We start from the raw sequence: 23,130 nt of genomic DNA, 5'->3' as shown, positions 1-23,130 counted from the left end.
CTGTGCTGTGGTGGGCGCGGTCATGCCCCTCGTCCAGGACCCTCCCCTTGATATCCTGACAGCCCCAGGGATGGGACCTGGCAACTAGCCCACTGTGCCAATAAAGGCCCTTTCCAGGAGAGAGAACGTCCCCATGTGGAAGAGTCAGTTTTACAGGGAGTCAGGTGACCTCAGAACCGGCACCTCCTGCCATCCCTGCCTTAGTTGTTTAGTTATTCTGCTGTTGTTTAGTTGTCAGCTCTTCCTCTGATTACATAGACACCCTGGCAGGTTGTAGACAGGTGTCAGGGATCCACAGGTGTCCCAGGGCAGGTGGGCAAGTGTTGGCTGACCTCTGTCTCCACGGCTGTGCGCTCAGCTGCCCCAGAGGTCTCACCACTGACTGCGCCGGCAAAGAACCTGTTGGGGCCGACGCGTGGCCCCAGCACCTGCTTTTCACCTTCCTAGCTCCACAGCCTGCCTCACGCCTGCTGGGACCTCAGCCCCGGGCTGGTCACCTCCCTAGGGGACTAGAGTCACCTCTTCCTTGTGCCACTCAAGTCTGTCCTCAGTCAGCCCTGGGGCCACAACTCCCTTAAATAATTCTGCTTATCCAAGATGGTGCCTTCTCATAAGTTAAACACCCCTAGTCCTGTCACCTGATGTCTCCGATTTCTTCCTCCCAATAGTCCAAAAGGCTCTTGAATTCTCTCCTTCACTGGCCTGCCAAAGAAGAATGATTTGCTCTGACAGGTAATTCCCACAATTCCCTTTGTGTTCCTCAATCCACTAAGGCGTCTTTAATGCCCCTTCTGTCTCCAGCCTGCACTGAATATAAAAATGTGTGTAATTCTCAGATAAAAACCAGAACTACACCACCAGAGTCCACAACAGGGTGGGGCCTCATGCGGCTGAGGACTCAGTTCCTGTCCTAGGCTGTCTGCAAGCTCTTATCTCCTCCCTGCCTGACCTCCTTCTGACAACTGAGACCCAAGTCCACAGGACGGCCAGACTGCAGGGGCAGGAGACCCACTGCGACCCGAGCCTGAGCCCAGCTGCGGACTCCTGGAGGAGGCAGGAAACCTCACACTCCTATGGGACCACTGGTAACTGGCCTTGACCTAACCGGGTCCCTTGGGGTAGATGCTGCGAGCACCAAGGACTCCAAATCATGACAGAGACTAGAAATCAGAGAGACGCTCAAGACAGGTCCCCAAAAAGAGCTACGAAAAGAACCTCAGACAACCTTACCCATCTCAGGGGCTGGATCCCCTCTACCTTACCTTTGAGAATCTGATAAGAGCTACCGATGATCTTCACCCTTGAAAAGGGACTGCATACACTTACTTTTAAATTTGATTTCTGGGGGTTCACAGCACCCCTGAAGCCATGTGAGACAATGCAGATGTCCATGAACTCAGGCTAAGAACTCAGTGTACCTGGAAGTAGGTTTCCAATGTCAACGCCCTCGAGAAGAGATTTTTTTATCTTTTTACAAAATGAAAAGGGATCTTTATAATTCATATAAACACGTGTTCATCCTAAAATAGCCATCGATACTAAGGTATAAAAAGAAGTGAGTCACACATATTCTTCCCACCCAGAGAACCCACAGTGAATGGTGCAGTGTGTGTGTGGCTGGATGTCCTGCCAGAGGTGAAACTGTGCTCCTGTCCCTGCTCCGGTTGGAATGGCAACAGGGTCACTGTGGCCCAAGGACACTGCTCCCCCTTCCCCAAGAGCAAAAAGTTTTCTGTGTCTCAAAGGTCTGCACCCCACTGAGGCCACCAAACCACCTGCTCAGAAAGGTGGGTCAAGGCTGGTCATTCGCTCCTGTGAAAAGGGTCAAAGGGAAGAGCCGTCAGGTGGGTGGGAGAGCCTTGGGGAGGCCACCTCAGTGAGAGACACGCACTGCGGGGGGCAAGGGGGCCTCAGGTATCTGGACGCTGTGAAGACTGGCCATCTCACTCTCTGCTAGATACCTGAGACTGGGGAGAAGCGGAGAGGGGTTCCAGGTTCCGCAAGAGGTAAAACCCCTGGCCAGTGGGGTCCAGCCCCTCAGATGATACAGAAAAAAGAGGGAAGGAGACAGGGAGGGCAAGAGGTGATGCCAGAGCCCAAAACAGTTAATTCAGAGAGGGCCCTGCATTGTGGCGAACTCCCTGTCCCTCCCACTCCGGGCGGCCTGGCTCTGCCGGGCCTCAGTGAGGCGTCGTGTGCCGGGGCCACACTGGCAGGAAGGATGGTGAGACTGTTCCAGAGCTCCCTCTGTGTGCATTCCCGACTTCACCTTCTTATTTGGGGTTCAGATTCTGTCCCCCAAGACCTCATTGCTGATCAGTCTCAAAAAGCTCCCCCTCCAACCCCTTCCCCCTGGTGGGATGCTACCAAGATCACAGGGCTCTGCCTCTGATTACCACTTACCTCACTTCAAGTTTCTTTTTGTTTAATGTCATCAGCTTGGAGGCCTGTTGCCAAGACAACAGGAGTGGGGCCCAAGCTGATCAGTGCAAACTACCTGGGCAGACTCCCACTGCATCCCTGGCTCAGCTCCACTCAGTGGGTACTCCAATGTCAACATCATGCAGCTTCCTTTCCTACTTTGTCTCTCTCCTCATACAGTCTTGGCGATTGGCACATGTTCTCCTGAATTCACTGACTCATTTTACTAACACTTCCTAGTTTTACTAACTAGCCTGGATAGTTTAGTTTCCTCTCCTCTAAAATGGGAGAGTCCCCTTCTCATCAATATTGCTAACTACACACACACACACACACACACACACACATAAAAGTACCACATGCCCTGTTAGTAGATATATTATGGACAACCTTCTAAGTCAATAGAGACAGGTCTATGTAAACATGGTATAATGGATGCAGCAGTATTTCCTGTTGGACACTTTGGTTGTCTACCCCTTTTTCCTATTATAAGCAGTGATGCAATAAACATCTTTGAGCATACATCTCCGTCCTCCATCTATTCTTAGGAGAAATTCTCTAAGATCAGAAACAAGGAAGGAGGGAAGGAAAGAAGGAAGAAAGGAAGGGAGGGAGAGAGGGAGGGTGAGGGAGAGAGGGGGAAGCAGCGGGGGAGAAAGAAAAAGAGAGAGAGAGAGACAGAAACAATGTTTCCACCCTGGAAGAAAACTAGAAAGAACCCACGGACATAAATGTGTCCCATTTTTAGTTCGTGGAAGGGCCTGCGTGGTACATGATACTCTCACCTCCTCCAATAATAACCATGACATGAGCTTAAGATGTTATGATAAAAGCTGATTTGTCAGACTTAATTTTGTCATTTACCTACAGAATTTTTCCTACCCAAAGATATTTAACTCTATGTGGTAGCTGGGCATGAAACATTCAAAGAAAAAGCGACATTAAAACTCTCAGAAATCAAAGAAAATAAATCTCCAAGAAAAGGATCAAGATTAATTTAAAAAATACTAAATAAAGAATTTATTTAGAACCTATGAACCCTTAGGTTAAAAATGCAAGCCCTCCTTTTAAATTTCTCATTTTTTGGACTCCGACTCACCAAAATAAAAACCCAGCAGGAATCTTACTGTGTTTTTTAAATACGCAGTACATTAGAGCCTTGGCATCCTAAGGGTTGCATCCCCAAACCTTTGCCACCAAAACATATCAAGATCTTCATGGATCCCCAAATTTACACACATCACCCGGACACATGCTTTCCTCCATAAAATGTACACAGGACAGAGAAGAGAGAATGACAAAGCCCCGCAGCTTTGCAGGGCGGGACGCAGGACTAGCCCAAGGTGCCCACTCACAGCTACGATTATGTGTATTTGTGCCTCGGCAAAACCCCCGCCACCATACGCCATGGACCTTCGGGGGGGCCCACGAAGAGCTGGAGCCGCAAATGCCAACAGCCGAGCTCGAAGGGCAGCAGGCGGAGGCCCCAGCTCTTCGCCTGCTCCGCTCCCACCTAGCTGCCTGGGCTTGCCCTGCTCCTCCGCTTGTTCAGACTGCTCTCCCCGGGCCTCCTCACCCACCGCCAACAGCTCCACACGGGCGACCTCCCAGAATGTGCGCTGGGTACTGCCTTCGGCCTTCGGCACACTTAAGCCAGGTGGAGGGGCCGTCTGTGTGAGCGGCTGCGTGGATGCGTGAATGAAGGCAGCACCCACTGGACCACCTGAGCCCTACACGGCGTGGCAGAGCCTTCCCTTCTCTTTCTTCACCCCGGGCCCCGCTGCACCGCCCGATGGTTTAGCTCAAAGTCCACAGAATCCCGATGCTCTCAGCTTTGCTCCTCCCTTTCGGGGCCAACACCTTCATCGGAGCCACTCCCAGCCTTTAACTGGAGGAGGAAGGTGGCCCCGAGTTGTCTCTCAGTATCAGCCTCCCACCGGCCCCTGAACGGGCAGCACCCACATTTTGTGTACATTAGAAGCCCCAGGGAGTTCTCCTCCCACAATTCTGATTCTCTGGGGAGGGGCACAAATGTGCTCTCTTTCTGGTTTTGGAACACGCGTTTTAACAGACGCCCGGGGCTGCTGTAATCAAGGGGCTCAGGAGACCGCTCTTCTGCAAACACTGTACCAGACTGTGGTCTTTCCCAGACAAATCTAATGATATGCTGTCTCCCCTGCTTCAGTGGCTCCCCATACTTTCAGGATATAACACGGTGATGGAGGTGGCCTAGGCCTTTGCCCAGCTTCACAGCTACCCACCGGTGACTAACCTGGTCCTGCTCTCTCCTGCCCTGCCTTTGCACACCCACCTCCATCTGCCAGGAATGCCCTTCCCAGCTTCCTTTTTGGACAACTCCAACTCATCCCTCAAGGCTGAAGCTCGGATGTCACCTCCTCCGGGAATGAGTCTTCCCTGACCTCCTACGCTGGATCAGCTTCTTGTCCCTCCTCTGCCCATGTCGCCCTGTCACGAGTCATCTCTCATTCATGTTATTTAACAAACACGCATAGAGTGATTATTATGTGCCAGGAACTGTTCTAGGTGTGTTATAAATATCCTTTACCAACCCAATGAAATAGGAACTCTCGTTATCCCCATTTTACAGATGAGGAAACCGAGGCACGGAGAGGGTAGGTAACGTGCCTGACCTCACACAGCTGGTAGGTGGCAGGACAGGGACTCGACCCAGGCAGTCTGGCTCTGGAGTCCACGTTCTTTCCCACTTCCTCGTGGGGCTGCCTCTTTCCTGTCCTAGCATATTGTACACTGTGTTCCAAGTATCTGCTCGGGATTCTCCTCCACCAGACAGAGAGCTCCTGTGGCTCCTAGGAGATGAAACGCCCAGCCCTGGCCCGGCACACAGTGGAACGTTTGCTGAAGGACAAAGTTATGCAAACTCATGGCACTGGATCAACAAGGAAAGATACAATTCCCAAAACCTCAGAGTCTGAAGAGGTTTTAAATGGGATCAGGTCCAGGGACCTGCCTACTGTCCTATTCTTCACAGAGCGATGCTCCCGGGTGTGCACACAGCCCGCTCCACCTCCGCCGGACGATGACGTTCGGGAAGCTTCGCTTGATGCTTAACTAAAATGTGTCTCCCTGGCCACCAGGCCACACAGAGCTGGTCTCACTCCTCTTGCAGATACTGGATAGAGATAGGGCTCTGCAGATACTGAAGACAGCCTTCACTCTGGCTTTCACTTTGGCAGGTTAACCCTCCCCTCTTCTACCTGGGGATCTGCGTTTCCAGTCCACCTTGGACATCTCCCTTAGAAACGTGCTCTGGTCAACCAGGGCCCTGCCCAAGATACACGTGCCCAGTGTAGACTGACTCCTATCACGGCCAATGAACTCTGATCAAAAAGAAAGAAATGCATGATATACTGTTTCAAAAGCTCTCTCCACAAGTGGCTGAAGCAGCCTTTGGGACACCAAGAGCCCTGGATTCTGGTGATGATATATCATGACAGGACTCTACTGTTTACACTGACTGTGCTTCCCCGAGCCAAGGGGTTTCCCACAAAATCTCCGTTCTCACGCCAAGGTTTCAAAGTAGCAACAATGAACTCCATTTTACAGAAGAAGGAATAGAGGCTCCAGGAGGCCACACCTGCCGAGGGCACACAGCTGCTAAGTGGCAGAGCGGCATTCAAACCCAAGGCTGTGGTTCCAGGGTTTGCGGGCTGAGCTCCTGCCACGCTGCCATTTTGGGAATGGTGGTTGGAACGTGGTGAAATGAGCACAGGATAAGCATGAAGGAAAGGGTGGGTCGCAGCAGAAAATGGACAATTACAAACGAGCAGAAAAAGCAGCAAAATACGGGCTTCCCTGGTGGCGCAGTGGTTGAGAGCCCGCCTGCCGATGCAGGGGACACAGGTTCGTGCCCCGGTCCGGGAAGATCCCACGTGCCACGGAGCGGCTGTGCCCGTGCGCCATGGCCACTGAGCCTGCGCGTCCGGAGCCTGTGCTCCGCAACAGGAGAGGCCACAACAGCGAGAGGCCCGCATACCGCAAAAAAAAAAAAAAAAACAACAAAAAAGAAAAAGCAGCAAAATAACGAATCATCCACAGGTTTTCATAACCCAGTGGTCTTTTCCTGTCGCACTGAAGGAGTCCCTCAATTTGAGAAGTTATTTTTCCACTTGTACACATTTTAACTAGAATAACTAATGATGTATGTACCTTACTTGTTCCCTTCTTCGATTTGAATATCGGGAATTTCAGAATCCCTCTATTTCCAAAGTCAAAAACATCAAGGACTTGAAAACACAAAATGAATGATTTTCATTAGTGTCTACTACCATACAGGGAGTCATCACTACCATTTAAAATAAACGTAGTTTGAGAAACTATGAACTGTATTTTAATCTTTTTTGTATCCTTTCCCTACCACCTCTACCCCGACAGTGTAGAAAAATATCTAACACACATAAGCACTTAATAAATATATGTGGGTTCACATACACACTTTCTGTACCGAGAGGAAGAAATGTTTTTTTTTTAAACAACCTGATTTTTTTCATTGTAACCTGGGTCATAACTTTCTCATATTCAAAACATCAGAAAAAGAAAACTATCAACAAGACAAAATAAAATATACAATCATTTCAGAAAACAAATAAAACAATATTGTTCATTTAAAACATGAGAAAACCAAGTTCTATTTGATTGTCTCAAATATATCACCTAAGACAATTATATGTGCTAATCCGGTATTCAAAAATAAGTCAAAAGAAATGGTAAAGAAAAAAGTCCATATATTTCAGGGTAAGGATGAAAATATAAGCGTTACTTAAGCAGACACCTTTGTATTACGAATTAGTGCAGTTTCTTACACCATAATAATTAGCAACCAATAAAGCAACTAAAAAATAAAGCAATGTAACTCAATTTCCACACGAAAATAAATTCCAAAGTTACAGTTTACCTAGAAGCAGAAGAGCAGAAAGAATGTTCATGTCTTAACGTCTTCCCGAACTCCAATATATTCAAGAATAAAGACCTCAGACCCAGGCAGGCCAATTTACCCTGCAAAATTTTCCCGAAAAACAGTACGGCTGAAAAGCGGCTCTCCTAAAACAGAAGGTACTTTCAGAAGAGTTATATAAGCGAAACACACGGGCCAACTGAGTGATGTGGGAACCACCTCATGCAAGAGAAAGCCAGCAAACACAAGTAACCCACGTTCACGTCTCAGAACCTGTCAGGGTCTCAGAATAACAATCGAGGTTGATGGTAACATCCTACCTCTCCAGTGACAGGATGGAAAGTTTTTAATGAAAAGTTATAAACAACTAAATGAATGACAGTCCTAACACACTTTCTGGAAAAGATTCTTTTCTTTGTTTTTAAACAGTTTATTAACCATCTGGAGAACCTTTACACTTTACACAAGTATCTTCTCTTGACCTCTTTCCCTATTCTGGAAGGACAAAGTGAGTATTTTTAATTCTCTTTACTGTTAGAAGTACCTGTCATATGCACTAGATGTGTGCATGGAATATGTCACAGATTGGAGGTGAAACGGAGAAACTTGCTCAAAGCCTCTTGCCTTCAAACCACTTATTCCAAATGCCAGGTCTTTCCCACGTCCCCCAGCACACTGAGAACATCCTGCTCTCACGGCCACCTGCCCTTCCTTCCATCAGGCAGACAGTGACGGCCAAGCCACCTCCTCACAGAGATGCCCCAGGCAGTGATGGAGGCCAAGCCCTTGTTTCCCACCCATCGGGGTGAGGGGGGAAGTGGAGGGCAGGTAGATGGCAGCAAAAACACAATTGCCAGCATTGCCCAGATATTTTCTCGGCTTCAAGTACACAGCACCAGAAGGACAGGGAATTAGGGTCAGCCTGCTTTCCAGAGCAGGTGTAGATTCATCCATTCACGTAAACATTCCTGAGACACCTCCCGTGTGGCTGGCAATGCCGGTTCCCGTGATAAAGAGGGAAACAGATGTGGGTGCTGCTCTCGAAGAGCAGACGGTCTTGGAGATGGAAAAGACACAAGAACTAAGAAGTATGATGCCACACGGTTAGTGTAGGAGGGGAGCAGGTTCGGGGCACCCCGGAAGTACAGCCAGGAAGCCCAGACCCAGTTAGGGAGTCACGGAACATTCCTGAAAAAGAAAGGGCTGAGTGAACCATGTGGAGGAGAAGATGGAAGGAAGGTGAGGAGGACAGGCCAGGCAGAGGGGCCGGCAGGATCTGGGCACAGAGCACAACCTGCATGTGGAGAGAATGCCAAGCCACTCGACAAGCCTATGGCGTAAAGTTCAAGGTGAGAGAGGGGCCCCATGAAGGCAAGGGGCCTCCCGGGGACCCACCACTGAAGGGTTACAACCAACAAGGTACCAGACCAGATCTGTTATTTGAGGACAAACTCCCTCAGGGAGCAGTGGGGCATATAGATTCGGGGCCCAGCCTGAGCACAGGCTCCCAGTGAAGGGCAGAGTACAGGTGGTGAGGCCCATGGACTGGCTTCCTCAGCTGTGCTTGCCATGTGGGGTTTCCCATGCACGGTCCCTGCTGCCCAGGGACTGCGTTTGGTACTGGGACCTAATCCCCCTACCCTCCCTAATAACGAACACCCAACCCCCAAAGAACCAGCTGGTGGGCCAGGCACCTCTGCTGTGCGACCTGCACGAGGACACGAGCTGACCACTCACTGTCTTCGCCTTGGGAACCTGAACTAAAGATCCAGGAATAACCAGGGAGTTTAGGAATCCAGGGAGAAGCCAAAAACGCGTCACGAGGCTTAGTGATTGCTCTTGTTCCTCACAGGCACAAAATCACAGCCTCCCACCACGAGGGCCAACAATAAAAAGACTGGGGTGTTTGAAACCTCACTGTTCACTGCAAGAACAAAGGCTTTGGGACCTATGTGCTTCCTCCCCACGGGGCCTTCTATTTCAGAGAGAAGCACTCCCCCGGCCGGGACCCGCCAGCCCAGCCACACTCACAGAACTGAAGGCTGAGGCTCACGAAGGCCAGCAGCGCAGCCAGGGCCAGCAGCAGCACGAAGCGATTGCGGAAAAGCATTATTATTTGTTTTATCTTCTCTTCATGGTTTCACCTCGAATCAGGAACACATCCTGTGAAGAGAGGAGAGGTAAGAAACACGTGTTCCAAGGTGGAAAACCAAGTTTGCCAACCGGAAATAATCTAATTAGCCCCATCCTCCGGCGGGGAAGCGTGAATCCCCTTCGGAGAACATTCCTGCACTGTTGCTGATGTCTTCGCCCCCAAACTAGCCCAGCTGAGAAGGTGCCCTTCAAATTAACAGGTGGGAACAGTCTGTGAATGCTTCGTTTATCTGACCTCAAGAGAGAAGGAGATTTTACAGGATGGCCCTTCCAAAGAAAAACGGACAGGATGTTTATTGAGCACTTACAGTGTGCCAGACGCATGAAGTCTTTACAAGGACCAGCAAATGCTCACCCCATTCTGACCCCCGACTTCTAAATCTTCAACCGTTTCTGATGAACACTTTGCTACGATGATCCTGCTTCTTTAACTTCTATCGTTACCCTGAATGTCAATCACTGCCTCATGCCCCACTTTAATGCCTTTAGGGACAGCTGGGCTGTGTCGAGGATCTGTTCCTACGCCAAGTAGGAACATCTGCTAATTAGAGACCTCCCCCGATCCTGGACCACTGGGCCTATTTCAGCTGCATCCATGGGTCTCCCTGCAGCCCCACTCACCATTCTAATTTTCTCTGACCATGTTAGAACTGTGCAAAAGGACTTTAAAAAAACGCTGAATGAGGCTCTAAATGTCCCTCCTGTGAAAAAAGTGAATGGTTGCTATGGGTTTTACCCCATCAGTCTTAGATACCAAATTTATTTCCTGATTCTCATTGGGGTTTAAAATAGAACTTGAAAAGCACAGCCTCTTCACAAAAGGTTCTTAACCACAGCAAGATTATAACAGTTATTTCAAACCTGATTTTAGTGGCAGAATCTTTTTCTCCTTCAAATACAATAGAAAAGCAATCAGATAAAAGCTCACCTGCTAATGCGGTGAGGACTGTACACCTCTATGAATATATTAAAAGCTACTGAATTATACCCTTCAGGTGAGTTGTTTGGTATGTGAATTATACCTCAACAAAGCTGTTAAAAAAAAAAAAAAAGAGCACATGTGCAGGGAACGACGCAGGAGCCAGAGCCCTGGGGTCTCTTGCTTCCCAGCTGCCCTCCCCCAACTCACCCACCTCCACACCCAGAGCCCTACAAGGGAGTTTGAGAAACCACTCCTTTAAAAGACCTGTCAGGCTTTCTATCACAAGAGAACAGTGGCTAAAAGACTGACGAAAATACCCTTGCACCTCACAGTTGAGCCTGTACGTCCAGCGTCCGGCAACTCTGTTAACAAATGGATCCCAATTTATACCTTCAAATGAGCACTGCTTCTGTCCCTTTAGTCACCGCTCCTATCCAGGGGCCAGTACTTCATGTCCCAAGGTGATCTATCCTCCTGGGGACACTCACCTCCCTGCCCTGGTGGGGACTCAAAAGCCCCACAAGCTCTCTGGCGTTTCTGGCTAAAACAACACACAACCCTGGTTGATCCCACCCAGGATTTAATATATTTAGGACCCCAAATAAATGTTTTCTGTTTCCAAAACTCAAACTCCCCATGGCCTCCCCCTGGGGGTGTTTGCAAGGACACCCACAGACCCTGAAAGCAGCTCACCAGAATCTACACTTGGTGAGAGGCCAAGGCCAGGACTTCTGCACTGAACCCCCAAGGTGGCTGAGGTCACAGTGAGAGACAGGATGTGGGTCCATCTGACTGTAGCCCTGTAGCTGTTCCCTCTTGAGGCAACAAAGAGGGTGAAGCCTTCATGTCAACAAACCCCAATCCCAGATGTAAAGCGTCAAGCCTGGGTGGCTCTGGGCCGCTGATCCAGGCTGGCGAGTTCCTTGCCTGGGCTGTCTGGGAGTCGTCATAGTCTACTCTCTCATATCCTCGACCTTGGGGGTGTCCTCGGCAATGCTCATCTGATGGTTCAACAGCAACCGTCCCCCTCCCCGACCAAAGGAAAACAACCTAAGTCAAATCCAAGTCACAGTCTCTCTACCCCTCACCCTGGACAGGTTCTGCTGCCTGGCCAAGCTCCGCAGGGATGAGCACGGAAGGCACCGACATTCAGCTGCAAACACTGGCCAGTATTTCCAAAATATACCCCACCCGGGTGGAATGTCAGCGTTCCCTCGGAACAGCCTCCCCTGGGCAGCTTCCAACCTTTGCTCCACTCCTCCGGGAACCAGGAACTTCTAACTTCTCAAAACCATCCATTCCCTTAGGATTCCCGTGACATGCTCTGAGGACAGGCTTGGTAATTTCTAACATGCAAGCAGAAAATCGAAGCTCAAGGGTATGAGGTTATTAAGTGGTGATGACAAGATACGAAATGAGATCTGTGCCTCTAAAGCTCTTTCTTATGCCTTACAGTGTCATCCCCACATGTCCGCATACTGATTCTAGTTGCAACCCGTGTATCTACGCAGAACAAGTTAACTCTTGGCATGTGCCAGCTTCTTAGCTACCTGAGGACGGCTGGCTGCTTCCGGCTCACCAGCCTGTGGATTTCAGAACCCTCTCACTAACGCAGTTGTTCCTGATTGGATTTATTCTACTTTACAATGACCTTCTTATAAGGGGATCCTTTTAATTTGGGGAAGGTGAGTGGGGTGTGTGGATGGAGATTAGATCACAGAATGTGGAGAAGGTTCAGAGCAATGTCTCCTTTTGGGTGTCCCTGTTCCCCCCAAAATAAATATCCTGGGGCTTTCCTTCATGCCTTCCTGTCCCTTCTGTTATGCTACCACCTTCTTTTGAGGCTAATACCACCTTTGGAAGGGCTCCATTTCCTTTACACGAGCATCTTCAAGTGTTCCTGCCCAGCAGATGGCCTTTGGGGCCTTTCAGAGTTCTGTTAGGAGGGTTCTGCTTTTCTTGCTGCCTGAAGATGCTTCTCTGTGGGACCACATCAGCAGCACGTGCAGAGAAAGGGCACACGGCACCCTGGAGGCAGACAGAGCTGGGTCAGACCCTCGAGCTCGGCGACCGTGGGCCAAGTTACTTAATCTCTCCGAGACTCAGTTTCCTCATCTGTAAATTGGGACTAATTACCCGGGGTGTTGCGAGGCTAAGTACAATCCCCAGCGTATGGTAGACGCTCAAAAGAAAATGGCTGTCAGGAACTTCCCTGGTGGTCCAGTGGTAGAGAATCCTCCTTGCAATGCAGGGGATGCGGGTTCGATCCCTGGTCGGGGAACTAGGATCCCACAAGCCGCAGGGCAACTAAGCCTGCGCGCCGCAACTACTGAGCTCGCGCACCTCAACGAGAGAGCCCGCGTGCCACCAACTAGAGAGCCCATGCGCTCTGGAGCCCGCGGCCATGACTAGAGAGAGAAAGACCCGCACGCCACAGCTAGAGAGAAACCTGAGCAGACCGCGCACTCTAACGAAAAGATCCCTCTTGCCTCAACAAAGATCCCGTGTGCCACAACTAAGACCCCACGCAGCCAAAAAACATAAGGAAATAAATAAATAAATAAATAAAAATTAAAAGAAAATGGTGGGCTTCCCTGGTGGCGCAGTGGTTAAGAATCCGCCTGCCAATGCAGGGGACATGGGTTCGAGCTCTGGTCTGGGAAGATCCCACATGCCGCGGAGCAACTAAGCCCGTGCGCCACAACTATTGAGCCTGCGCTCTAGAGCCTGTGAGCCACAACTACTGAAGCCCGTGCGCCTAGAGCCTGTGCTCTGGAACAAGAGAAGCCACTGCAATGAGAAGCCTGTGCACCGCAACGAAGAGTAGCCCCCGCTCGCCACAACTAGAGGAAGCCCACGCACAGCAAGAAAGACCCAATGCAGCCAAAAATAAATAAATTTTTTAAAAAGAAAGTAAATGGTAACGAAAATGGCTTCGTTACCTACTGATCTTCTGTCAGTTCACTCTGCTGCTTCCTCCCGCCTCCTGGGAAAGAGGAAGAGTTTCTTAACCTGTTTGCTGGCTCCTCCAGCTATGTGAGTGCTAAAATGGTCACCTGTTCTCATCCCCACCCGTCCCTCTGTCGCTCGCTCTGGTTCAGATGCCATCTTCAGCCTCTCACTGTGGGCCTGGGATGCAGCCTTGCTGCCTGGGGGAAACCACCCACCACTGATTTCTGAGCCTGGTGGTGTCTCTTGCTTTAGCAGCTCGGGAACCAGACTTGCCTCTTGGTTGCCCTGCATTTGGGTGTGGGTGGTGAGAACTTTCTTCTGGTGCTGGGCTGGGTCTGACCTTTAAGCACTTCCTGCCTCCAGGCTCTTGAGAGATTTTCCACCACACTTACTGACAGATGAGGCCACTAGAACTGCCTCTTTACATGAGGGTGAGTCACAGCCTAGTTCAGAGTCGTCTTCAGGTGGGCATCAGGTGGAAATAACTGCTTTTGCTAAGTTAAATCTCAGGCTTATAGACAGGTTTGATTTGTTGCGGTGACGGCCCCCAGTCTGTTCATGCCTTTCTGTGTCCACGGCCTTGTGTAGATGCCTCCCAAACCGACTCTAAGCTTGGACAAGGTATATGCTTTGGCCAATGGGACGACAGCAAATGAGCTGCAAATAGAGGCATGAAAAGTACTTATGCATTAGGGCTTGTCCTCCTTGGCTGCTTTTAGAACACCAAGACCACCGTGTGAAGACACCCAGGCGAGCTGTTGGACGATGAGAGACCACATGGGGCCAAGGCAAGCAGTCCTGGCTGAGGCTCTCTTCAGACCACCAGCCTGCCAATCACCACACATGTGAGCAAGGCCATCCGAGACCATCCAGCCCAGCCTTACCACCTGTAGATGCAGATCGGGAGAGTCAGCCCAGCCTAAAAGAACTGCACAGCCAACCCCCAGATCACAGCAAATATGTAAAGGTTTTAAGCCACTAAGTTTGGGGAGCTTGAGACCTGTAAAGCAAAAGCTAACTGATCCAATAAAGAGAAAATACCTTGGGTTTTTACCAGGAAATTCTAAGCCAGGGTCTAGATCCCTATATCCTCATCTTTTTTTTGCAGGCACCACATACAAAAGCTTCATCTCATCTACATTCTTCAATATGCTGAGGGCTTTTGGGAAAAGGAGCTATATTTAGCTCCAGATTTAAAATACCGAGGATATGTTGGGTTAACCAGATGGCTGGGATCATATGACTGCCGTAGTGCTTTTAGGTTTTGGGCTACTGACGTCTCCACGTTATCTGTGGCTTTTCATTTGATGACACAGGCCTCCATCGAAGGACACGCACCGTTTCCCCTTGATATGTTCTGGGTTTCTGGTGCCCCTATCTTCTGACTCTCCCTTGGCAGACTGCAAATGGTAAATAATGGTCAGAATCTCATTACTGCCACTGTGCTAGGACCAGCCTGGTGGCACAAAGCCTAGGGGCCAGGGGGAGGGGGAAGGGGGCAGCACATTAACACCGAACCTGGGATAAACACATACATGCCTTCTCCTGGAGCTAATTTTCCTAGAATACTTGGAAAGGAAGGTCACGCTCTGTTCTTTTTTTTTTTTTAAACGGCTGAAGAATAACGATATAATTACATGGCTTTGAAGTTTGCATTTGCAGCTGGAGCTAGGACCCCAATGTGAGAACCCGGTGCATGGCTCCGCCCTGGGGTGTTTCTTCACTTCTTCAGTGGAAGAGATCCGGGGAGCCCTGATATAGTGGAAAACATGAGGCTTCAGAGACCAGCATATCTGTGTCAACTCCCTGCTCTGCCGCTATTTTCTTCTGTGTCCTCCTGACAACTTCACTTTGCCGAGTTTCAGGATCCTGATCTTTAAGTAAGATTAGGGATAAGAGCATAAAAGAGCAGGAGTAGGACTTCCCTGGTGGCGCAGTGGTTGAGAATCCATCTGCCAACGCAGGAGACACGGGTTTGAGCCCCGGTCTGGGAAGATCCCACATGACGCAGAGCAACTAAGCCCGTGCGCCACAACTACCGAGCCTGCGCTCTAGAGCCCACGAGTCACAACTACTGAGCCTGTGAGCCACAACTACTGAAGCCCGTGCGCCTAAAGCCCGTGCTCCACAACAAGGGAAGCCACCGCAATGAGAAGCCTGCGCACCGCAATGAAGAGTAGCCCCCGCTCGCCGCAACTAGAGAAAGCCCACGCACAGCAAGAAAGACCCAATGCAGCCAAAAATAAACAAACAAATAAATAAATTTATTAAAAAAATAAAATAAAATAAAGAGCAGGAGTAAATATCATAACACGCAGAGCACCTGGCACACAGTAGGGATGTGCTGTGTGTGACCCCCAGCTCTGGAGGAGTCACACAGACCTCTGCCCACCAACTAAACACAGTCAACCGTTCCCGGAGCTGCTGTTCTGCCCCATGCTGTGGCTCCCCTTCCAAACCCTGGCCACGGGTCACTGCCTTATTCACGAGCCCAGCCCCATCCGTCAGGGCGGGCGGCCGGCCACGTTTGCAGCCCGTTCCTGGCCCGCCCCACCATGCCGGCCTTCCCTGGGGCTGACTCAGCTGTGGTGCCCCGCCCTGCCACAGGTTTTCCAGCCTGGAACATCTGTCTCAGCTTCCGTTGGGCCCCATCCTAAGAAGACAGGATTACCAGCCAACGGGCTCTCTCTGTCTCTCTGGCCCAAGCTCCAGCCCCATTCTCCAGAGACCCTTTCTCCTTTCCCATCCCTAGCGAGGAGGCTCTCAGCCACTCAAGACATCAAGCATTCCTTGGGTCTCCTTCCGGTCATATTCCTGCATTTTCCCTCCACAGGAGTTCGGAGCAGGTACACCCCTGGGATCTACTGCAGCTCCTCCAGATAACCCATTGAACTTGTCCAAGTCATGCCAAGAGACAGCCAGGACTGGGCCCACAGCAGAAACCCCACAGCCTGCTCACAGCCCAGAAAGCAAAGTCCACAGGAAGAGTCACTGCCACATCGGCAGGGTGAGATGCTGCGGGATGGCGACCTACTTCAGTACAGCTCCCACCTCTCCTAACCGTCAAACATCTCTCAAGTCCCCATCACCTTCCATGCAAGATGCTCTTGACATCATGAGCAAATCCAATCCCTGTAAAGACTTCCGTGGAAACCACTGTTTCATGTTGCAGGCTGAACACATTAACAGTTACCAATCATCAAATGTCTACTGGGCCCAGCCTTAGGTCCCACTGCTAAACCCACATGGTGAAAATATCTGCAATCCAGAAATAGAATTATTACTCGGAATCCCTGAGGAAGCAGCGAGAAAGAAAACAAATAAGCAAACAGAAAACTCAGTTAACTTAATTCAACTCTACAACAGATTTGAATAGTGAAAGAAAATATTTTAGAATGTAATTTTGAAAAAAAAGCACCAGTAAATAGGCAGTTCCCATTATTGTATTATGGGAAATACCATTTCCGAATTAAGAGGAAAAAGGAATATATCAAAGGCCTTTTTACAAGCTACCATTCTACCACCAGAGACTGCCAAAGCCCAAGCCCTGGCCTGATTTTCACCTTGTAAAAGCTGGAAATGCCACGTCTGGTGACTCCTTCAAAGTGTACAGAATTCGGGGTTTGAAACGTGACCATGACCATTTGAAAGAAAAATATGCATTCAATTATCTCATATGTGTAGTTAAAATACCATTACGAGGAATAGAAAGACGGTATGAAAGAAAATGCTTTAGATATATTCTATACTTTGGTATATTTTTTTTCGGTCTTAATCATTTTGGCCTAAGTAAATCCAGCATTATAATGAACAAATAAGCCCTCAAGTCTATAATTGTGAACTAAATATGAACCAAGCAAAGGTAAAAGCTACATCTTCGTAATCCTCCCTCTCCAAGGTCCCCTCAAAGTGGAGTCTAATTGCAAAATCAAAGACGCTTGGCTAAGAATAAACCAACCTTAAAGTCTGATGAGTGAGAGCCTGATAGATTCCAGACCTCCTGGACAGCACCAAGGGGGCTGTGAGCTCCCAGCAGCCATTCACATTCCAGTTATTCAAATTCCAGCTAACCTGCAGGCTGGGTTCTAAAGGCCGAAGCCGATTCACTCATCCAGTCAATCCGTTGATTCAAAACAACATATTTCCCCAAAGCCAGTATGTGTTGAGCACCATCGAAAGTGCTGAGGACACAGGATACAGGACACAGTTTCTGCCATCTTGAAGCTCACAGCTGAAGTGTACTTATGAGAGAAAGGATATGAGATCTAGGAATTGCTTTAAAATATTCTGGAAGGGGGAGCGGCGGGGGAAAGTCAAGGAGGAATTACTGAAACAAGGTTGGCAAACTGCTGACAATTGCTGAAGCTGGGTGATGAATCCTAAGGGCACATCATATGATCCTCCGTGCTTTTGTGTATGTTTGAGGTTAAAAAAAATTTTAAGTGTTAAAAAAAAAAAAGGGAAGCTCACAGTCTGGTCAGTGGAGCAATGAGTAAATAGAACATCTGGCCTGTGAAACCAGTACCATGATTGGGGAGCAGAGCGGGGGAGGGGAGGGGACCCACCTAGGCCCAGAGCGGGTGGTACTGTTTCCTGAGCTCAATCTTCAAGAGCAGATTGGAGCTGATGGGTTCACAACTGCGTTTTAGGAAAACATGTGCGTTTTAGGAACGAACCAAAGAAACTGCACTAAGGAAGACTGTCCTGACTCTAGGAGGGTTTGTATCTCTGTGTGTGAGAGGAGCCAGAGCGGGGAGGCGGATTAGTCCGGGCACCACCCCACAGCTGCACCTGCAGTGAGTCTGCCGCACCCGGGGACAGCCGGCTGCCCAGAGGCCCCACCAGGGCTGGGCCAGGGAGCCCTCACCTCACCTGGGTCTGCTCCTCCACGGGGAGCTGGCCTGTGACCCGGCGCCGACAGGCGGGTGGCTACAAGAGCCTCACTCCCCCCACCTATCAATGGAGCCCAAGGAATCCCACCACCAAGGGACTGGACTGCTCACCCACTGATGCCCACTTCCCAGCCTCTGCGGGGAGTACAGGACAGGAGCAGGCCCTGAGGCCTCCCTGCCCCTCTCAGCAGGGGTGACACTTTAAAGGATGCTTGAGAGCCACGCAACGGGCCCCCCCTGGAGCATTCTGCGCTGTGCCTCACACCAACCCTCCCGGACGCCTCTCTCACCCACATTGCTCTCCTCCTGAAGGACAGCCTGTCTTCTACCTCGGGCTGGGGAGGGGTGGTGTAACCCAAGACAGCGTCATGCCCAGATGTGACACGGAGTGGCAACACCCACCTCCTTGGCTATGGGGTCACCAGTCGGGGGCGGGGAGCAATCAATGCTGCAGATCACGCCCGAAGCTGGCCCTGGATAAGGGCTGCATCAGGCCCAGCGCTCTCTGGCCCTGCTTTCCGGGCTCACTGTGACCTGGCCACACCCCACAAATCCCACTGCAGGCCCCAGTCCTCCTTCCCACGATGTGGAGTTACGTATGTGGGCTCCGGGGTCAGTTGGCCAGGTTTAGAGTCCTGCTCTAACACTTCCTGAGCCACAGCTGCCCCATCTATGAAATGGGAACAATCCATCCCATAGGGTGTGTAAGGCTCATGGGGTTAATCCTTGTAAGGGACACAGCCCAGTTTCGGGCTCCTAATAAGCTCTCAGTAAATGTCAGCAGTGACTTCTCTTATGGCTTTATATACCCACCACCCACACGTGGGGTCCTCACCCTGCTGCCGCCTGTCTCCGTGCCCACTCTAGAGATAAACGCCTGCACTGCGGCAAACAGACCAGGTCAGTCTGAAGAGGTTTTAAACACCACCTGGTTCAAGTCCCCTGTTTGACCGGAAGACAGGCCAAGGGCAGGTCACGACCAGCACAAGGCTCCAGGCTGCCCAGGGAGCCTGGCCCTCCTGGCACGCACCCCTGCCTCACAACCAGAGAGTGGCCGCCAGCACTCTGCCTTGGTCACTTTCTTCCTATTCACCGCAGAGGGCACACATGTGGCAGACACTCCTGTCGCCCAGTATCTATTCTCGCCTTCTTACTAGCAGAATCCTCTAGGTTTTAGCTGGACACGTGGCCACCCAGCTAGAGAGAGCTATTTCCCAGACTCCCTTGCAATTAGCTGTCATCACGTGACCAGGTTCTGGTCAATGAGTTGTGACTGGAGGTGATACGTGCAATGCTGGGTCAAAAGGAGGCTGCCTACACTACCCGACTCTGCCCTTCCTCCTTCCCCCCACCCCCCACCCTGGCATGGTGGTGAGCCAGCTTTCTCGATGCCCATGGAGACAACAACCTTGTAGATGACAGAGAAGAACCCTGGATGACCCCACGGGTCATCTATCTCCTTAACTGCCTACCAGCTCAAACTGTTTTGGGAGAGAAAAATCAATCTCACAGTCTTTTAAAGTCATTGTTATTTCTGTAATAACCTATATGGGAAAAGAATGTGAAAAAGGATGGATACATGGACATTTATAACTGAACCAGGCTGCTGTACACCCAAGACAAACACAACATTGTAAATCAACTATACTCCAATATAAAATAAAAATTAAAAAGAAAAAGAAAGTCATTGTCATTTCTGTTAAAGTAGCCAGAGCAATCCCCTAACTAGAACTCACCACTAGCTCTAAAGAACGTGGGTCCTCTCCATGCGGGCTCCCTCTGGCGGGTGTGATGAATAAGCACACACACTCCTGATTAACCGCATCAGGCTCGTCACTGACCAGGCTGAACATCACTGCTAGACGTGATATAAATGAGACATGGCTGGGGTAACCTCTGTTCTTTTTTTTTCTTTTTTGCAGTACGCGGGCCTCTCACTGTTGTGGCCTCTCCCGTTGCGGAGCACAGGCTCCGGACGCGCAGGCTCAGCGGCCATGGCTCATGGCCATGGCCGCTCCACGGCATGTCGGATCTTCCCGGACCGGGGCACGAACCCGTGTCCCCTGCATCGGCAGGCGGACCCTCAACCACTGCGCCACCAGGGAAGCCCCCCTTTGTTCTTTCTGAGTTATATTTTTTGTTTTATCTCAAACAATTCATATATCTAGGAAGATGGCTTGGCTGCAGGTAATAGAAAACCCTGCTAACGCAAAGGGACCCATCGACATTCTCACATGAGTCACAGTGCTAGGAACTGCTGCAGCAGGGTTGCTTAATTCAGCAACTCAAAGGCATCATCAGGAAGTCAGGATCTTTCCATCTCCGGGCTCTCTGCCATCCTCTGTGTTTGTCGTGTCCCTAGGATGGCTCCACCCAAGGATCACAAATGGTGACCACTCTCCAGGCATCACCCTTGGCAATATGCAGAGGCAGAAGGGATGATCCTGCACGTTTCTACTGGACACCAGGATGCCTTTCCCAGAAACCCTCCAGCGGACTTCCCCAAACATCTAACAGCCAGAACTGTGTCACATGCCCATGTCCCAAACTGACCACCAGCACCACGAATGGACCGCCGAGACTGGGTGAAACCAATCAGGATTCACCTCCTGGCGGAGGCCCATGCAGGGAGGGAGATGGTGAACAGAATCGGAGTTCTGTTAGGACTGAGGGAGGGAGGGGATGCCTGTAACAACCCACAGCTGGAGCAGATTTGACAACACACACACACACACACACACACACACACACACAATGACTCTAAAAAATTATTCTCAAACCCAGTCATCTGATGACAGTACCAGCCCTTTTCAGATCTAGCAATCAAAGCACATGTCGTTATAATTATATGTTTAACGAGCATCAGTTTGCTTGGGTACAACCAGCAGAGCGGCATCCCTCAGACTACTGACTACATATTCTACTGACAAGACTTTTTTTCCATATTTCACACGTGCTGAAATATGCAGCATGAAGTATTTAACTATCGTTTCTTTCCAAAAAGGATTTTTAGGCAGATAAATCTGCAGACTTAGTATTTTTAAATCCCTGAAATAATGAAGTGGTTTTTTTGCCCTGCATTTGTGAGCTACACATGTCCACCACTCTTCCCTTTGAGGTTTTTTCCAGCTCGATAAAGGATAAGCTTGTTAGGGCTACTGATCGTTTCTCAGGACCAGAGGAGACTGAAATAAATAATTCAGCAAGCCAGGATTTTCACTTTTATGTACTCTTCAGTGATTGTTTTCCTGACATTTGGCGAGAAGTCTGGGTGCCAGCCAACTTGGCTGCTTTGCTCTTTCTTAAGTTTTAGAAGCGTCACATCTGAAACTGGCATTCTTATTTTAGAATGTCAAGAGCAACGATAAGTACCTCAACAGAAAAGGGAGAACACGCAGTTGGCATGCCTTACTCACCACAAAGCCACTTAAAAAAATACAGCTGATTCTTTTTATTTTGCAAGCAAACTGTGTCAATTAAAAGTTTCTTAAAATGTCAAGGAAAGCACAAAAGGATTAAATAGGCAGGGCTGTAAAACTGGAACTATAAGTGATGTACAATTGAAGATTTCAGTGATGAAGTCAAAATTTTAAAGGACAAAAAAAAAAAAGCTCACACTGTCCTGAGAATCTCAGCTGTCCAAAGTGAACCAGGCACGCCTGAAAGTGCAGGTTGCCAAGGCCACTTATGCTTTCTGAAAGCTGCATTTGTTCTATGTTAACAGTACTACGTGGAAATAGAATTTTGCTCTGGGTGGATACATGAATGGAGCGCTCATCCATGCAACGGATCAAGGCTTTTCTCCCAGGGAGGCCTTTTTCAGGCTGGGAGCACACTCACCTACAAAGCTTTGACAAAACCTGTGCTCACTGCTGGCCCATCCCGTGACTCGGTCATGACGAGGCGTGGGGCCCCAGGTCCTCTGCGTGTCAACATCACTGCCAGTGCTGGTGGGCAGGAACTCCATGCCTCTAAAAAAACTTTCAGAAAACTGCTGGGTGAGTCAGTGGGAGGCTGGCAGCATCAGTGTCAATACAGAATGAGCCCTCCTGCCCAAGGAGGTGGTCAAATGGGCAGTTACCTGCTGGAGGTGCTGTGGATGGGCTGGCATGGGTGACCTGTAGGAGCATCCATGTGCTGAGATCCAAGGATTCTCTGATTCAGATGTTTTGAGAAACCCTCAAAACTGTTTTTTTTTTTTTGTTTCCTTTTTTTGGTTTCTTTGCATGTATAAAGAGACAGGTAGAGCAAAAACAGAGCTAAGAACACGGTCACATAGAATCACAGACACTTATCTTGGAAGGAATCTGAACTGTTATTTAGTCCCAGCTCCCTTCCCATAAAGTAGGGAATAACACTGTAATAAGCTCCATTTAGACTGATTCAGCTTAAAGTTGTAATGAAACACAAGCCTCAAGGTCAATGATACTCATATATATAATGGTGAAAAGCTAAAAACTTTTCCTCTAAGATCAGAAACAGGACGAGGATGTCCATTCTCGCCACTTTTATTCGACACAGTACTAGAAGTCCTAGCCAGAGCAATTAGGCAAGAAAAAGAATTAAAAGGCATCCAAATCAGAATGGAAGAAGTAAAACTGTCTCTATTTGCAGATGATGTAACATTATATACAAAAAACCCTAAAGACTCCACCCAAAAACTTGGAACTAATAAACAATTTCAGTAAAGTTACAGGCTACAAAATCAATATGCAAAAATCAGCTGCCTTTCTATACACTAAAAATGAACTACCAGAAAAAGAAATTAGGAAAATAATCCCATTTACAATTGCATCAAAAAGAATAAAATACCAGGAATAAATTTAGCTAAGGAGGTGAAAGATCTGTACACTGAA

General features: G+C 49.3%; 1 protein-coding gene across 1 annotated transcript in view; it reads right to left on the bottom strand.

Moving 5' to 3' along the window:
- The window catches only part of PXYLP1 (2-phosphoxylose phosphatase 1), a 45,115-nt gene extending 22,642 nt beyond the window's left edge, over nucleotides 1-22,473 (bottom strand). The window contains 4 exon segments of the mRNA XM_032630541.1: nucleotides 9,386-9,517; nucleotides 12,285-12,458; nucleotides 22,115-22,254; nucleotides 22,356-22,473. Coding sequence (XP_032486432.1) covers nucleotides 9,386-9,464 — 79 coding nt within the window. The 5' untranslated portion in view covers nucleotides 9,465-9,517; nucleotides 12,285-12,458; nucleotides 22,115-22,254; nucleotides 22,356-22,473.
- Nucleotides 22,474-23,130: the final 657 nt, after the last annotated feature.

This window comes from Phocoena sinus, chromosome 4 (assembly GCF_008692025.1).
Source record: "Phocoena sinus isolate mPhoSin1 chromosome 4, mPhoSin1.pri, whole genome shotgun sequence".
Taxonomy (NCBI): Eukaryota; Metazoa; Chordata; class Mammalia; order Artiodactyla; family Phocoenidae; genus Phocoena; species Phocoena sinus.
Note: the sequence above shows the minus strand (reverse complement) of the source record. Positions and strands in the feature narration are given on the sequence as shown.